This window comes from Ichthyophthirius multifiliis (assembly GCF_000220395.1).
Source record: "Ichthyophthirius multifiliis unplaced genomic scaffold scaff_1120509250296, whole genome shotgun sequence".
Classification (NCBI taxonomy): domain Eukaryota; phylum Ciliophora; class Oligohymenophorea; order Hymenostomatida; genus Ichthyophthirius; species Ichthyophthirius multifiliis.
The window spans coordinates 39,641-57,581 of record NW_004086886.1 but is presented as its reverse complement, the minus strand read 5'-3'; the positions used below and the strand labels follow the sequence as shown (position 1 = coordinate 57,581).

Here is a 17,941-nt window from a genome sequence, read left to right as displayed (position 1 = left end):
ATGAAAAGTTTTAAATCAAACAATTGGGAAATAATTGGTTAAACAGAAACCATAAAAGATAATCTTAACCCGAATTTTAAAAAAACATTTATAGTAGATTATATATTTGAAGTAAAATAAGAATGTTAATTCGAAATAAAAGATGATGATGGAAACGGGAAATTCGATTAAATAGGAGAATGTTAAGCAACATTAGGAGCAATAGTAGGAGCTAAAAATAACATATTAATTTTAGATATAATGCATAAAAAAACTAAAAAAAAAACAGGAAATTTAATTATAATGTCAGAAGCAATAGAAGAATCAAGAGATGAATTACAAATGTAATGGTAAGGTTAAAAACTGAAAAATAAAAGAGGTTATTTTGGAGGAAAATAAGAACCCTTTTTTAATTTTTAAAAGAATAAGAGAAGACAAAATGGAAAACTCTTGCTTTGAAACAGAAATAGTAAATAAAATAATAAAGATCCTTAATGGAAATTATTTCATATAAGTGGACAAAAATTATATAATGGAGATCATTTTAGACCTATAAAATGTGAATGTTGGGACTAATAAAATAATTAAAATAGAAATTATATTGGTTGTTGTATTTTTAATATGAATGAAATTATTAGTTAAAACAAAAGAGAGTTCATACTTTTAGATAATAAAAAAAAAAAAGTAGTATTCTTCAATTAAATTATTTCTAACTAACTTTAAAACCAAATTTTTTGGATTATATAAGAGGAGAAACATAATTAAATGTGATTTTAGCTGTTGATTTTACAGCTTCTAATGGTACGATAACATATGAATAATCGTATAATATATATATATATATATATATATATATATATATATATATATATATATATTTAATATATATTTTTTTTTTGACATTTATTGATATATTTAATATATATTTATTTTTGACATTTTTTGATATATTTAAAATTAGTTATTTTTACCTTTTTTTTAATAGTTTATTTATAAATAATTAATTTTTTTTTTATATATAAACTATTAAAAAAATGCGTACATTTTCTAATTTTTCATTATTCAATTTATTTTTTATTTAATTAAAATAATAGTTTACATTATTAAAGTTAAAATTCATAATAATTAAATTAATATTAATAAGCAATAAAATCTGTCTGTGAAATTTTATTAGATTATGATTTTGATAAAAGAATTCCATGTTATGGATTTGGAGGAATCCCAAATTATCTAAATTTTAGAACACGAGATGTTTCTCATTGTTTCCCATTAACAGGAGATATTTACCAACCTGATGCGCATGGGCTATTTTAAATAATGGAACTATATAAGCATTCTTTATAGTTCGTATAATTAGGTGGACCTACATATTTTGGACCTATTTTATAAGAGACTTAAAATTTAGCAAAAGAATGTAAAAATAAAGGGTCTTAAGTTTATACTATACTACTTATATTAACTGATGGAGAAATACATGATATGGAAGAAACTGTAAATTCTATAATAAACTGTTCTTAATTGCCTTTATCAATTATTATTGTAGGAGTTGGATAAGCAGATTTTAAGAAAATGCAAATTTTAGATGGAGATTAAGGTTAATTAATAAATTCAAAAGGATAAAAACCTAGTAGAGATCTTGTGTAATTTGTTCCATTTAGAAATGTAAATTAAAATCCTATACTTTTGGCTTAGTAAGTTTTAGAAGAAATACCTAATTAGTTAGTTGGGTATATGATGCAGGAAAATATTGAACCGAAAAAAACTTAATAGAGAAATATATCGTAATTTTGTATTGGTAATAATAATAATAATAATAATAATATTAATAATAATAATAGTAATAATAATATTCATTATTATAAAAATAGTAATGATGATATTTTTAATGATTGCCTTATTTTGTAAAATAATAATTTAAAAAGTCTTCCTTTATAATGTAATAATATTATTTTATAATAAGACTTGAATTAAAATGCTTGAGTTTTAGGACCTTTTGGTATAAATCCTAATTCTTAAACTTAAAAATTAATTCATAATAATCCAGTGTTTAGATAATGATTTTATTTATATAGATAAATATTAGAAACAAATTTAATTTTATTAAAATAACTTTATTTTATATATATAATTTATTTATTAATTTTTTATATTATATATTAGTTTTATTAATTTGCATATTATATAATTTAAAAAATAATTTTATATATAATTTTTTGTTTTTTATAATTATAAAAATATTTTAATTATCATTAGTTTATAATATATTTTTTTTAGTTATTATAAAAAATATTTATTTTCATTAAAATATTTTTTTAATTTAAATACTAATATTATAAACAAACAATATATTTTTTTTTATATAATAAATATAATTTTGAAAAAAACATAATTAGTTTTTAATTTTATATAGATTAATAATATATATTTAATTATTTCAATAAATAATTATTGAATAAATATATATTTTTATTATATTCTTCATTTTTTTTAAGTTTTTTTTTTTTAATACTCTTATAATTCGGGATACTTATCATACATTTGATTTCTTTTTAAATCATTTTAATATTCAATATCCATTTTTTACCTTTATTAATGCTCTTATAAAGAATAAGCTCTTCTATAAAAATAAAAAATTAATATATTAAAAAATTAATTACCCATTTTTATCTTAAATTAAAAATTCATAAGAAGTATTATTATTAACAAAAGAACTCTTATACCAAACAGCTAAAATAATGCAAAATAATTAAATACCAATAGCTCCTGTAGCAATATATATAGCAATATAAATATTATTAGAAATCAAATCTTTAATTTTATTAGCATCCTATTTATTATCCATTTAATTTGCTGCCCAATCAATTATTTTTTATTTAGAAGTAATAGTTAAAATTGATAATATTAACTAGGCTACAAATAATATGAAAAGCAATAAAATATAAATGTTTAATTTAGACAAAGATTTTTTCATATGTTATCCTATTAAGGCTAAAAAACATTCTAATAATCCAACTCCTATAAAACTTAAATTGATAACACCAATATTTCTAACTTCAATCCAAAGCCATACCCCTAAAGCCATCATAAAAAAAGATTCAAGTAAAAATAAAAAATTAAATAAATTATAAAGGAAATATAAACATATATTTCCAGATTTTAATTTATTATTCATAAAAATTAATATTATTTTATCTTTGTGAATTTTGAAAATTATAATAAATAATAAAAATAAAATTTATTAATGTTAATTTTACCTATAATAAATTAAACAAAATAAATATTTAATTAATATCTAAGTAAAATATAAACATTAATTTAAAAATATTGAATGTAAGAAATTTTTAAATACAATAAAATAAAAAAAATTGAAAATTTTTATTAAAACTAATATAATAAGATAAAATAATATTAATTTGATTATATTTAAAAAAAAATAAGTTAAAAAATTAAATATATATAAAAATATATGAATAATTATATATTTATATGTATAAATAAATATATATATATAAAAAATAAATATTTAAATTTAATATATAATTAAATATAAATATAAATATGAATGAAAATATATATATATATACTTATATATTTATACTAATAATAATAATAAATAAGCCTATTTTTATTTAATTTTTAATATTTTTTTTACTAATTTTTATATTTAAATTGTATTTTTTATTTAAATATAAATTATGTTTTATTTTATTAAATAATATTTAATTAAAAATAAAAAAAATAATTGATATTTAAAAAAAATTAAAAGATTAAAATTTTATAAAATTATTAATTTTATTAATATTTTATAAGGTAATTAAAATTTACATAGATAAAATATAAAAAAAATTATTTAAACTAAGTATAAAATTGAATTATAGAGCTTAATATTAATTAGATTTTATATAAAATAGTGATTAAAAAAAACTAGTATAATTAAATCAAATCATTGTCTAATAAATATTTTTATTAATATACTTATAAATTTATTAATTTATTAATTATTTATATTTTAATAAACTATATAAATAAACTTTAATTATATAACAAAAAAAGAAATAAAGTATAAATTAAAGTAAATAAACTTCAAATACAGCATATTAATAGGTATTAAAATAAAACTTAAATTAATTCTAGCACAATTAATTTATTGCAGTCAATAATAATTTATTACAAAAAAATTATAATTGTTATATTATGTGGTGCAAATTGAATACTATAAAAAGATAAATACTAATAATAAAAAATAAACAGATAAATATCTTAAAGAAAAAAAAAATCGAATAAAAATATAATAAGTATATTAAATTCTTTAATTATTATTTATTATTATAAGAAAAATTAATTTAATATTAAAAAAAATTATATGAAACTTTTGAATTACATAAAAGAGAAATATAATAATTAAAATAAAAATTCGAAGACAAAATTTTAATATAAATTTTTGTTAAATTTCAAATGAGAAATATAAAATTTAAATATAAATATGAATTCAAAGGAAATCATAAAAAAATTTATTGTAAATATAAAAAATAAAAATAAATTTAGGGTTTTTGTAGAAATAATTTTAAATTTATAAAGATTAACTAACTTATTTATGAAATTTCAGATTAATTGAATTTAAAAACTGAAAATTTATAGTTTTTATTTAAAAAAAAATTAATATTACAAGATCTAAGATTCGAATATCTATTCATCTAAAGATATTGTTATTTAAGAAATTATAATTAATTTTTAACTACTAGTTACTAAATTTTAATGAAGAAAGTTTATAAAATAGTATTAATAATAGCATTTGGGGTGTAGAAAATTTTTTAGGAAGAACTTTCATTTTAAAGATAATGGTAATTTCTGTTGGGAAGAAATGCTTTATAAATTTTATTCAAATAGAGGGTTTGATTAGAATTGTGGAAAGTAGTTTAATAATAAGTTTTAAGAGTATTATTATAAAAATTATTAAGAAAATAATAATGAAGAGGAGTATTATTGTGATTAGTGTGAGGATAATTAATATGATGAATAAAATTATGAGGATAATTCGTAAAAAATAATTATCATTAATATGATAAAGATTATTAATAATTAAAATATGTTAATAATTATTATGAAAAGTATTGAAGTGAAAGTTAGTTAAAATTATTAATATAATTATAAAATTATTAAAATAATATTAACAATAATATATATAAAAATAATTATTATTATAATTAAAACAAAAATTTTTATTTATTTTATTTTTATTTTAAGTATAAATTCAGTAATTGTTTTATTTTATAATTTTTACTAGTTTTTATTTAAATGATTATTATTTTTTAAAAAACAAACGGTAAATTATGTAAAAAAAAACAGTAATAAAATTTTAATAATCTTTTTTAATAAAATATAAATATTATTTTAAGTAAATTAAAAAAATACCTTAAAAAATAAAAATTGAATGTTTTTACTTTATATAATATATAATATATGTATTTAAATTACTCTATTTATAGTTTTTTATTATATTTTAAAATATTATATTACTGATATACTTGGTTATTTCCAAAAAATAATTATCCAAATTTTTATGATTTTTTTTCTTATTGTTTTTTCATTGTTTTAAGGTTTGTAATTCTAGTTATCTTTCCCGCTCTAATTAAAAATAAAAAAATTATTAAAAAAATAATAATAAACATTCAATAGAATGATCAAGTTTTTTCCTTTCATCATCAACAATTTTATGTATATTTTAACCTTATTTTTCTTTTTAATCTCTCATTATATATTCATCAACGTTTCTAAACTTAACCCATGCTTTTCCTTCTAATAAATTATCTAACTTTAATTTTTTTGTAAAATAAATAAATGATTTATATTTACCTCGTCATTTATTTCTTTTTCTGAATGACCGCTTCTTTTTACTATTTACCAAAAGGCTAACCATTCGTCTTCTGTGATTGAACCACTTCCGTCAAAATCAACTGTTTTAAATAATGCATTTGTATTTAATTTAGCGAAATTGGATTTCCTTTTATTTTTAAATTTAAACTATTTTTTTTTTATTATAAAAAACCAATATTTTGCTGTTTCTTCTTTATCTATTGATTTTGAACCATCTACATCTATTTTTCTGAAAATTCTTAATACTTTGTCTCTTAATTTTGGTGATAATACCTTTATAAAAATGTATTTTAATTTAAGATATTTTTTTATCTTTTATATTTTTATTTTTATATTTATTATAAATAAATTATTAAAATGTAAAAAGAGAACATATGTTTCTTATTTTTTTTAATTTTACCCTTGATTGTTTTTAAGTAACACAACCCATTTTATATGCTTTTATTTTTTTTAATTTGTTTTTGTTTTGTGTTTTTGTTTTTATTTTTATTTTAAATTTAGATTTGTATTTTATTTTTAATATAAGAACTCTATTTTATATATTATATTTATTTTTCTTAATTTTTTTTTTTTAATCAGTAATTTTATTACAAAATTATTTAAAATGTATTAATAAACTACTTTTATTTGAAATAATTTTGTATTAAAAATCATCAATAAATTTTATATTATTAAATTTAAATTTTTGTTTTTTTAGTTCAATTTAAATTTAATAATAATAATTTCTTTTTTGATAAATAAAATAAATATTGGATATATTTTTATTAATGTAAAAATATTATATTTTTCATTTTTATTTTCTTCTTCCTCCTTTCTTTTTGACAGGAGCTTTTTTAGGTTTTGCAGCTTTTTTTTTAATGAGTTTTTCTGTATTTACTGGCTGTTTTCCTTCGGGTGTTACTGACTTGGCTTTGCTTTCTACAATTTTAGCAGGTGATTTTTAAGCTGATTCTTTTTCAACAGATTTTTAAACTGAAGTTTTTGCTTCATTTTTAATAGGAGTTTTTGAACGAGAACGAGAGCGAGAAATTGATTATTTTTGACTCATTTTTTTTTTAAAAAAATAACAATTTTTTTAATAAAATATTTATATTTTTTATAACTGACTTCTTTAATTTTAAAGTTAAAACAAGAAATTTAAAAACTATATTTATTTTAATAATCTCAAAATTTAATATAATCTATATTTTTATTGGATATTGTCAATTAACTAAAGATTTTTTTTATTATTTTATATAATTTTTTTTTAAAAAAAAAATTAATATATTATCCTTTTTTAATATAAACAATTAAAAATATTAAATTTATATAACTGGAATTTTTAATTATTATAATATTTATTTTATAATTAAATTTTATTTAATAAAATTATATTTTTGTTGATTTATTGGTTTAATTGATATAAATTCCAATTTAAAATATTTAATTAGCAAATTGTTTTATTTTATACCATTTTAAAATATTTTATTACTTAAAGATAATTCAAAATAAAACATTTTATTTTCTTGACAAAAAATATAAAATTTGCTTAAAATAAATACATATAAATAAATTTAACATTTATTATTTAAATCAATTATAAAATAAAATTATTATGTATTAGTAAAATAAATTAATAGTTTATAATAAATATAAAACTAATTATATGTATTTTTTTTTATTTTACAATTAAATTCAATTAAAATATCCATTAATATATTTGTTTTTTGTAATAAATATTTTTATTTTATTATTATAAAATATATTAGAATTTTTTTTAAATAAAAAAAGAATAGTAAATAAATACCAATTATAAGTTTAGTTTTTATCAAACTACTGAAAATATTAATTAAAATATAAAAGAAATATATAAATTTAATGAAAAGAATTATTATAATAAAATATTAACATATCTTATAATAATTAGTAAAATGATTATAATATACTTTTGAAAAAATATAATACATTAATATATGATAAAGTATGGAATATAAAAATTTTAGATTAAAAAAAATACTATTTTTAATTTTTATAAATGAAAAAGATTGATTTTTTTTCAACTTTTATTTATTAAAACAAAAAAAGATGTGAAACTATATAAAATAATTAGCAATTAATAAAATAGAAATATGATAATTCATTATGATTTAGAACCTTTAAAATATTATTTCATAAAGTCGAATTGATAATTACAAATTTTGATCTGTTTAAAATCTTCCAAAGTAAACAAAAACTAAAATAAAACCTGCAATTTAAGGATTAGGCACTTATTAGTATTTACTGGAGCTTTCAAATAGGAAAATTGAATTTGTGAAAAAATAGATATTTGGAGTTTTGGCGTTATTATTTTGAAATTATTAATGAAGAAGTCTTTATAGAAATAATATAATTAAAATTCGAATATATATATTAACAAAAAAAGTAATAATCTACTTTAAATTCTGATTAGATTATTTATCCTAATAGACCTGCAATAAGTAATGAAAGTATTATTCGAAATTAAATTAAATATTTATGATAAATATATTAGGTGGTATATTTAATAAATAATAACTTATTTATAAATCCAAAAGAGAATACACGAAAAAAATATAATAGAGAGGGATAAAATAAATATTTTTATAACTAAAATAAAAATATTAAAGTTTATTTAATTATTTATGTGAAATATTTATAAAAAAAAGTTAATTCATAAATTAATTTTTAAAAATTAAATTTATAAGATAAATCAAAATAAATTATTCTTATAAATTAATGCTCCATTACAAGGAGAAGTACAAAATATGACATTTTCATCAGCTTTTAAACCATTTTTTTAGTAATACTATTCTCTTACTTTTTAAATAAACTCATCTACATGTTCTTTTCTAACCATAGAAACAGTACAACCACCCCATCCAGCACCAGTAAGTCTAGATCCCAGAGCTCCATTTTTTCTACAAATAGAAATTAATTAATTTAACTCATCAGAAGAGCAATCATATAATTAATCACATGAATATTAACTTTCATTCATTAAATTAGCTTTTGAATATTTTTTTTATAGATAAAATTAATTCTATTATAAAAAAAAATACATAATAAATTAATTTTTTCTTCATTAGAAATTTATTAATCTTCACAAATTTATTTAAATTTATAAACTCTTTCGGCTTCAGCATATACATGTAATGCTCTTTCGTATGGGAAATATTCTGTATTTTGTTCTATAACAATTTCATGTTTTTAAATATCATTAAGGAATTAGTCTAATTTTTCTCCAATTAATTTTTCAATATCTTCTTTTGAATAAACTTTCTTTTCAATTAAGTCCTTTACTTTTTCTTACATTTATTTTAAAGTCTCATTGTTTCTTACTAATTATCGTAAATTAGTAAATTTACTTTCACTTTAAATACCCATTTTATCACCTAATATTTTTATTGCCATTCTACATTCACATACACGTTTATTGTATCTATATTTATTTATATTAATCTTTGTTTTAATTTAAAATATAAAAAAAAATAACCTTCTTCCTAAACTTTATAATTTAGGAGATTCTTTTAAACTGTTTGCAATAACAAAAGTAACTCCTTCAGGAAGTTAGCATTCTATATTTTTGGCATATTCATTAAACTCAATAAACATAGCCTTTTATGATTTTTTTTTATTTTTTTTATAGAATTAGATAAAATAATACCTTTCCTCTGACCCCTAATAAAGATATAGTTTAATCCATACCTCCACAAGCAGTTCCTAGATCTCTTTCATATTAAATAATTCTTTATAATAAATTATTATAATCTAAATTAGATTTTAAAATAAAATGACCTAAAATAGCTCCACAAACAACAAAACATGAAGAAGAGCTTAATCCAGCTGCGATAGGAACATTTGAACAGACTAACATATTAACTCCTTAAAATTATTCCACCACATTTTCTGTGCCAGAGAAAAAGCCGGCATAAATATATTTTATCCAAGCTTATTTTTAATTGAAAGAAACTTCAGCTTTTTTAGAAGGATGACATGGTAAATGGGCACTTTCATATATTTCAAGATTAGTATGATATATATGTAGTTTATCATCATTTGAATGAGAAAAAGCTATCAAACAGTCATTTTCTAAAGCAAACGGAAATACAGGATAATTCATATAGTCTATGTGTTCTCCTATCAAGTTTACACGACCGGGTGCTCGAGCAAAATATTCGACTTTTTAGTTGAAAATCTATTAAAAATTTTATGATAATTAATTGTATCGTTATTAGTATTTTGTAGAATTTTCGTAGATTTCTTAAAAGTTTTCGGTGTATTTCATGTTTTAATGGTTAATGCTTATTTTTTTTTGTTAATTATTTGTTTATTTTTTTTATAAAAAAATGTTATTATTATGTATTTATATACATAAAATTTTTTATATTTTCGCATTTTTATTTTATTTTTAATTTTAACCCCATTTTATAATTAAAAAAATTAAAAAATTATTTCATATTTATTTATTATTTTTGTTTTTTTGTTTAAATAAATTAATTTATGAATTAATATCATTTTTTCTTTTTGTTTTTTTTCTTTTTTTAAAGATTATTTTAATTCTAATTATATAATTATTCTTGACTTTTGTTTTCATTAGTATTATTTTTAATTAGGTTTTCATTTTATTCGCTTGATTTATAAGTATTTTCATCAAGACACTAATCGTCTTAAATATATTAATTATTTTATCCTTTATTTTATATATATTATATTTAAGAATTTTAAATATCAACGTTAGGGTTATTATAAAAAATATTTTATTATTTTTGCTCTTCTAATTTATAAACTATGAATTATTAATTTTGTGTATCTTAATTGAATTTTAAATTTTATAAATTATTATTATCTTTACATTAATTTTCTTAAAAATTCTATTAATTCTTTTATTATTAATTAATATCTTTTTATTATTAATTTTAATTTTAATCTTTTATTTAAAATTTTTGATTTTATTATATTTTTTCTTTTTGCTTTTCTTCTTGCTTTTCTTCTTGTTTTTCTTCATATTTTTCTTCTTGCTTTTCTTTTTGCTTTTCTTCTTGTTTTTTTTCTTGTTTTTTTTTTTGTTTTTCTTCTTGATTTTCTTCTTATTTTTCTTCTTTATTTTCTTCTTGTTTTTCTTCATATTTTTCTTCTTGATTTTCTTCTTGTTTTTTTTCTTGTTTTTTTTTTTGTTTTTCTTCTTGATTTTCTTCTTATTTTTCTTCTTTATTTTCTTCTTGTTTTTCTTCATATTTTTCTTCTTGATTTTCTTCTTGTTTTTCTTCTTGATTTTCTTCTTGCTTTTCTTCTTTATTTTCTTCTTGTTTTTCTTGTTAATTTTCTTCTTGATTTTCTTCTTGTTTTTCTTCTTGTTTTTTTTCTTATTTTTTTTCTTGATTCTCTTCTTATTTTTCTTCTTGATTTTCTTCTTGTTTTTCTTCTTGATTTTCTTCTTGCTTTTCTTCTTTATTTTCTTCTTGTTTTTCTTGTTAATTTTCTTATTATTTTTCTTCTTGATGTTCTTATTATTTTTCTTCTTGATTTCCTTATTATTTATCTTCTTGTTTTTCTTCTTGATTTTCTTCTTGTTTTTTTTAATAATTTTCTTAATGATTTTCTTGTTAATTTTCTTAATGAATTGTTTCATGCTTTTCTTTACTTTCCTCTTTGTCTTATTATATCAAAAATTATTAATTATCGAATTTTTAAATATGAATTTCTTACTAATTTTAATTTGTATTTTTTTCATTATGTATATATTGATAGTATTCATTTAATTATTTAATAAAATTATTATTAGGACCTGCAACTGGTCTAACCTATTTAATATGTTCTAAGGCTTTATCAACACTGAGATTTTAATATTTAATTAAATAAGCAATAATAAGTGATACACTTCTTGATTTTCCTGCAAAGCAATGGACAAGTATATTCTTTTTTTAAGAAAGTGCTTTATTTATAAAAGAGTTAGACTCTTCAAAATATTATTTTATGTTTTCTGTTTAACTATCTAGTATATTTATTATTTTATGTTCTTCAATTAATTCTGGAAAAGGGCATTTCTTGCCATCCATTACTGTTAGAATAAATTTTATATTGTTTTATATTAATTAATTCTTTTATAATGCTGCACCGATAGATCCTAAATACACATTTTCAATTATTTTTTATGGAATACTATCAGTTTTGGCATATTTTAAGGCAAAAAAACCTTTTACTGTTTAAAATATTACATCTAATTTTTAGTTTATAGGTGCTTATTTATTATCTTCTTATTTTGGTTAAATTTGTTATGACATTTTTCGAATATTTTTTTTTTTTATTCAAAAATAAAAATATATAAAGTTTTTAATTTATTTATTTTATTAAATGTATTTAAAAAATAATCAATCTTGATATTTTATTTTCAATATTTGTTTTTTTATATATATAATTTTTGTTTATTTATATGAATTATATTGGTAACATTGCATTTTTTATTTAAATAAATATTTATAAACTTTTAACAAAAATATTTTAATTATTATATATAAACATTAACATTTTTTTTATTTTTTTTAATATAAAATATATATATATATATGACATATAACATTTTAATTTAAATTAAAACCTAAAATAATAAATATAATTTTATATTTTTTTATATTATTAGAATGTATTAATATTTTTTTATATTATTGTGGTTAATTCATAAGATATAAATAATAATTATATATAAAATTTCTTTGTTAAATAATTTATTTTATTAAAGAAATTATTATTATATTATTTCTATATATAAAAAATAATACATAAAAAAAAATGGACAAAGAAATATTATATTTAAAACCTTTTATAATTTACTCTTAAGAAGTTAAACTAAATTTTCCTATTCTCGCATATTATTTAAAGCTATACGCACATTAAAAATCTAAAATTTTATTGCAAAAATATTAATAATAAGGCAAAGATACAGAATTAATAGAAACAATAATGAATGAATGGAATAACGAATTATAAATCGAAGGCTAAGCATTAGGTCCTTAACTTTAAAATAAGGAATAAAATAAATAAGATATAATAAATCACACACTTAAAATTTTCGCAAAATGTGACCATGAAGAAAGAAATGATATTTATACATAATAAACATGTAAAGACTTTTAAATGGTTTCAAGATATTTTGAAATGTTAGCTATATTTGGAGTTTTAGACTAATAAATAAATTAAAAAAGTAAAAATTTATAAATATATTTTTTATGAAATAAAATATTTTTTATAGGGATTTATGCTAAATCTAAAGCCGTTGAAGTTAAAAAAAAATTAGATAATCCCGCTTAATATCCCCGATAAGTTAAAAACGAGTCAGTTTAGAAGCCCAATATTCCAAATGTTTAAAATAATTAAAATCTTAGTTAAAATAATAGACAGAGTGTTTTTTAAAGTGTACCAAAAGCGATTAATGTTAATAACCTTAAATAAATTGCAAACAATTATTAAGATAATAATTAAATGACATAAACTAAAAAAAATGGAAATGTTTAATTCCCTAATCCATATATTAATATGGCAATTGGATTTAATATAAATCCTTAATAAGCTTAAACTCAAATTCTTGATTTTTGTAATAAAGCTATTTCTGAGTTGGATTTTAATTAATTTAATAATGCAAAAGAAGCATTGAAATTGGCTTTATAAATTATTGAGAACACAAAATAATGAAAAAAATAATAATATATATATATAAGAAATTATTATAATTTTTAAATTTTTTATAAATGATTATTTTAAATATTATATGGTCTAAAAAACTTCTTTTTTATTATACTTATATATTTTTTAAAAAATACAATTATATATATATATATAAAAGAAAACTTAATTTTTATAATATTCGATTTCAAATGAATTAATAAAATATGAATTGAACTCAAAATTTATTAATATATGAATCTCTTTGTATAATAAAAAAATAAACATATATAAATATCATTAATTTTTAACTATATTAACATCTTATTATTATATTTTAATTTATTATTCATATTATTACAGTTGTAGTATAAAATTCTCATTGGGAAATACACAAGGCCTTTGATTTTAAACTATTTCTAAAGCTTTTTATAAATCATAATTAAAATGCTTAATTAAATAAGCAATAACAATTGAAGCTGATCTTGATTTACCTTTATAACAGTGTACTAAAACATTTTTATTTTCTTAAACAGCTTTATTAATAAATTAAATACATTCATCAAAATATTAAATAATGTTTTAAGTCAAGTTATCATATACACGTATTATTTTATGTTGTTCGATTATATCAGGAAAAACTGGCTCTTAACAATCAAGTATTGTTAAAACGTATTTGATTTAATGTTGAATTAATGAGTTTTTTTACCATGCGGAACCTACGGAGCCTAAATATAAATTTTCTACTATTTTATTAGGAATTCCATCTTAAGTAAAAATGGTAGAGAGTTTTTTTTTTTTTTTTTATTCATTTTTTAATAATTAGACTTCGTTCATTTTTTTATATTATTATTTTTTATTTTTATTTTTACTATAAAAAAATCATTGAATATACTGCTTATTAGTAGTAGAAAGTACAAAATTAATTTGTTTTTCTATAATATATATATATATAATATTTTATTAATATACTGATCATTTCTTTAAATATTATTTAGCATTATATATTATATTATTATTTTTATTATTATTTTTATTATTATTTTTATTATTATTATTATTATTTCTTTTTTTTAAAAAATAAATATTATTTGTATTATAAATAACAATTAATATTTTATTTTATTTTTATAAAAAAAATAATTTAAAATAACATTTTGCTAATTTTTTAAAATTTAAAAACGTGCATAAAAAAAATAAAATAAATAAAAGATAAATATAATGAGTTTAAATCCTAAAAAACCTAAACAACTTTTTAGAAAAGATACCGAAAGTTCTAATATTTTAAATATTTATTATAATGAAGAAAGAAGTTCGTTTTTATCCTCTTCATTTTGTGAAAGTGAAAATTTAAGTTATTTTAATTCAAATGAAAAAAATAATCATAGTAATATAAAAATAATACCATTAATATACCTATTCGTAAGCTCAATAACATTATTTGGAGGCATTTATTGTACATTTAATTAAAATGATTCTGAATAAAAAACATTATTTCCTTAATTTATAAAATTACCTTTTAAATAATTACATTTATTTTAAGTAAGTTATTTACAATATATATTCATTAGTTTATTTTTAAAATAACAAATAATTATTTATTTATAGTTTGGAGTAGGATTAATATGCTTTTTAGGTGTTTTAAATTATTTTTTAAATTATATTTTATAGAATTAACAAAGCTTTAATGAATATAAAAGATTATAATAACTAAATTTGTTTTTAGGAATTATTTCTTAATTAAGTCTATTCATGTTTTCTATATTGCCTTATTAAGATTAACTTTTACTAAATGGATATTTTACAATTGGTTTTTTATATTAATGCATTCATATATTTTGTTTAACAAAAAAAAATTAAAAAAAAAATTATTTTTTTCTTAAAATATCTATATTTATTTTATCAACATTATGCTATTTAATACGTAATTTTCAAAACTTTAAATAATAATTTTTATTTTTTTATCATTTAGATTCTATTATTTAAATTCTTATCTAGAAAAAATATAATAAATTGGATCAGATTTTTATTTTAAATGCTTTATCTATTTCTTATTATATTTTATTTATTTTGAACACAAGCTTTATTTCTTTGTTTCATATGGATTTAAAATACGTAAAATTAATTTTAGAGTTTAATGTCGATAATTAAAAAAATTACTATTAAAATAATTTATGAATAAATGCTTAGTAAAAGAACTTTTTTTATATTTAATCAATAATTTATAATTTAAAGAAATATTAAAGAAGAGATTTATATATTTGAATTTTGATAAATCTATATGGTTTTTAAAATTAAAATTATTTTACTTCAGTATATATATAATTAGTATGTAATATTTCTTGATTTAATCTTATGAAATATTCATAATTTTTTATTTTATGTATAAATTATAAATAAAAAATTATTTAAGTATTTATTATTATAATTTTTTTTTTTTTTTATTGTAATTATAAATATGTAAATTTTAACAAACAAACTAATTAATTAAATAATATTATTTTATATTTTTTAAAAAATACTTTACAATAAATTTTCTAATTTCTTATAATAATATATTTTATTTAATAAAAGTATCAAATATTTTATTATTTTATTATTTTTTTCAAGTAAAAAGCAAAATAAAAAATGGATGATATAAGTATATGCGAATAACATAATTTAAAAATAAAGTATTTTTGTCATTAAATAAATTGTAAAGAAAATCGTTTGTGTTGTAGCTAATGTTTAAAAGAATTTCACAGTAAACACATTGATGATAAAAAAGATATAAATCATATAAAATAAATAATATATTTTTTTAAACCTTATGAATTATTTTAAGAATTAATAGAATAATCTAAAAAATTGATTTAAAACCTTGTTTATTATTTCTAATAAAATTTATTTGAAAAAATATCTTTTATTCAATAAAAGTTTACAATATAAAATGATTAGGAATTTTTAAATGAAATATTTTAAAGTGAAATATATTAACTAAGTAGTTGTTAATTATAAAAATTGGCAAATATCTTAAATAATTTTACTTATGAAAATTAATAATAAATGAATTAATTATAATATCTAGAATCCTTGTAAATCGAATAATCATTTGAATACTTTAAATAATTTATAAATAAAATATTTGATTTAATATTTGTTTAAAATGAGTAAAATAGTTATTAAATTAATAGTCAGAAAATTATCAATAACAAATATATTTTTAATTAGTAATAAATATCTATTTAAAATAATTATTAAAATAATAATAAATTTTAGTAAATTATTTAATAATTCTATAATTAAAACACATTTTTGTGGTAAGATAATTAAAATAAAACAGAAATTATATTATAGTATTAGTAATAGTAATAGTAATAATAGTTGTAATAAAAAATTATGTCTATTAATGAATTATAAACTTAAATTTAATTTTAGGAATTGGAAAAACAAAATAAACTATTATATTTATAAATATAAGAAATATAAAGTAAAAGTAATTTAAAAAATAGTAATTTAAAAAGTTAAGAAATAATAAATTAGTAAACTAAATAAATAAATAAATTAAAAAATGATATTAGAGAATTATAAAAGTTATTATAGGAAAATAAAAATCAATAAATGGCATATGATTTAGAAAATCATAAATTTACTAATAAAACTATATTTAAGTTTCTTAAAATGGTTGTTTCTGAATTTTCAATTAACAAAGATACTTTACAATCCTTAAAATAAAATATAGTTTAATAATGTAAAAATGAAAACAATAAAAATAATTTAAATAGTTGTTTAGATGATATAATAATATAAATTAATTATAATTCATGTTGAAATATATAAAATTTAGATAAAAATTATTATATGTCTCTAAAACTCTAAAAAATCTTATTAAAATATCAATATTAATTTTATAAATATTATTAAAATCTTAATATAAAAATATTTATTTAAATTAAAAAAAATACAAAATACAAAACAAAATCAAAAACTTTCAATACAATAAATAATCTATTTAAGATTTTCCAGTTAATTTATAAGCAAAATGATCCCAAAAAACTAGCATTGTAGGTTAAAAAGTAACTTTTAAACCATTTTGTATAAAACCTCCATATAAATTTTATGGATTATACTTAAAGCTTTTTAAATTTTACCAAACATCATTACCAATTTTCTAATTAAGAGTTTAAGCATAATTATGATTATTATAGTTAGATTAAACATAAATAATTCTCTTTATAGTATCTAATGGATACAACAAACTATTACTAATAAGCGAAGCTTTATAAAAAGCCAAATATTTTAAAGAAATTGACATATAATTAGAACTTATATTTGGATCATAATAATGTTAGTCTCCTTAAGAACAATTATTTTAAAAAGCATCCTTTTTGAATTTTTCATATAGACCAAATTACAGTCCTTTTAATAACCCACTATGCAAACAGTTAGCAAACAA

The 17,941-nt window shown here is 16.3% G+C and overlaps 6 protein-coding genes across 6 annotated transcripts, besides 26 other annotated features; 2 read left to right on the top strand and 4 right to left on the bottom strand. All coding sequences in view use genetic code 6, as the record gives it.

Moving 5' to 3' along the window:
- IMG5_063670 (hypothetical protein) lies at positions 1-438 on the top strand (the record flags this gene model as incomplete). The annotated part of the gene is made up of 1 exon (XM_004036964.1): positions 1-438. The coding sequence occupies one exon, from the start codon at positions 1-3 to the stop codon at positions 436-438; it is 438 nt and encodes a 145-aa protein (XP_004037012.1).
- Positions 439-792: 354 nt separating this feature from the next.
- On the top strand, positions 793-1,714 carry IMG5_063660 (hypothetical protein; the record flags this gene model as incomplete). The annotated part of the gene is made up of 2 exons (XM_004036963.1): positions 793-802; positions 1,074-1,714. 2 exons carry the CDS (start codon positions 793-795, stop codon positions 1,712-1,714), a joined length of 651 nt encoding a protein of 216 aa, XP_004037011.1.
- Positions 804-868: a microsatellite.
- Positions 852-934: a microsatellite.
- Positions 852-959: a microsatellite.
- Positions 1,082-1,122: a microsatellite.
- Positions 1,715-1,775: 61 nt separating the features above from the next.
- Positions 1,776-1,828: a microsatellite.
- Positions 1,829-2,067: 239 nt separating this feature from the next.
- Positions 2,068-2,119: a microsatellite.
- Positions 2,094-2,168: a microsatellite.
- Positions 2,169-2,262: 94 nt separating this feature from the next.
- Positions 2,263-2,303: a microsatellite.
- A 1,139-nt stretch (positions 2,304-3,442) lies between these two features.
- Positions 3,443-3,505: a microsatellite.
- Positions 3,469-3,558: a microsatellite.
- Positions 3,559-3,599: 41 nt separating this feature from the next.
- Positions 3,600-3,645: a microsatellite.
- Positions 3,602-3,645: a microsatellite.
- Positions 3,637-3,693: a microsatellite.
- Positions 3,694-4,297: 604 nt separating this feature from the next.
- Positions 4,298-4,341: a microsatellite.
- A 766-nt stretch (positions 4,342-5,107) lies between these two features.
- Positions 5,108-5,145: a microsatellite.
- A 418-nt stretch (positions 5,146-5,563) lies between these two features.
- On the bottom strand, positions 5,564-6,283 carry IMG5_063650 (hypothetical protein; the record flags this gene model as incomplete). Its single annotated transcript, XM_004036962.1, has 4 exons — positions 5,564-5,791; positions 5,833-5,980; positions 6,026-6,126; positions 6,254-6,283. The coding sequence occupies 4 exons, from the start codon at positions 6,281-6,283 to the stop codon at positions 5,564-5,566; spliced, it is 507 nt and encodes a 168-aa protein (XP_004037010.1).
- Positions 6,159-6,195: a microsatellite.
- A 24-nt stretch (positions 6,284-6,307) lies between the features above and the next one.
- Positions 6,308-6,346: a microsatellite.
- Positions 6,347-6,640: 294 nt separating this feature from the next.
- Positions 6,641-6,901, bottom strand: IMG5_063640 (hypothetical protein; the record flags this gene model as incomplete). Its single annotated transcript, XM_004036961.1, has 1 exon — positions 6,641-6,901. The coding sequence occupies one exon, from the start codon at positions 6,899-6,901 to the stop codon at positions 6,641-6,643; it is 261 nt and encodes an 86-aa protein (XP_004037009.1).
- Positions 6,902-8,560: 1,659 nt separating this feature from the next.
- Positions 8,561-11,906, bottom strand: IMG5_063630 (hypothetical protein; the record flags this gene model as incomplete). The annotated part of the gene is made up of 6 exons (XM_004036960.1): positions 8,561-8,856; positions 8,910-9,289; positions 9,344-9,465; positions 9,515-10,029; positions 10,703-11,503; positions 11,636-11,906. The coding sequence occupies 6 exons, from the start codon at positions 11,904-11,906 to the stop codon at positions 8,561-8,563; spliced, it is 2,385 nt and encodes a 794-aa protein (XP_004037008.1).
- Positions 10,724-10,766: a microsatellite.
- Positions 10,791-10,876: a microsatellite.
- Positions 10,809-11,425: a microsatellite.
- Positions 10,810-11,464: a microsatellite.
- Positions 11,907-12,248: 342 nt separating the features above from the next.
- Positions 12,249-12,287: a microsatellite.
- A 612-nt stretch (positions 12,288-12,899) lies between these two features.
- Positions 12,900-14,343, bottom strand: IMG5_063620 (hypothetical protein; the record flags this gene model as incomplete). Its single annotated transcript, XM_004036959.1, has 3 exons — positions 12,900-13,028; positions 13,978-14,042; positions 14,064-14,343. The coding sequence occupies 3 exons, from the start codon at positions 14,341-14,343 to the stop codon at positions 12,900-12,902; spliced, it is 474 nt and encodes a 157-aa protein (XP_004037007.1).
- Positions 14,344-14,376: a microsatellite.
- A 129-nt stretch (positions 14,377-14,505) lies between these two features.
- Positions 14,506-14,571: a microsatellite.
- Positions 14,517-14,571: a microsatellite.
- A 1,876-nt stretch (positions 14,572-16,447) lies between these two features.
- Positions 16,448-16,482: a microsatellite.
- Between the last annotated feature and the right edge of the window lie 1,459 nt (positions 16,483-17,941).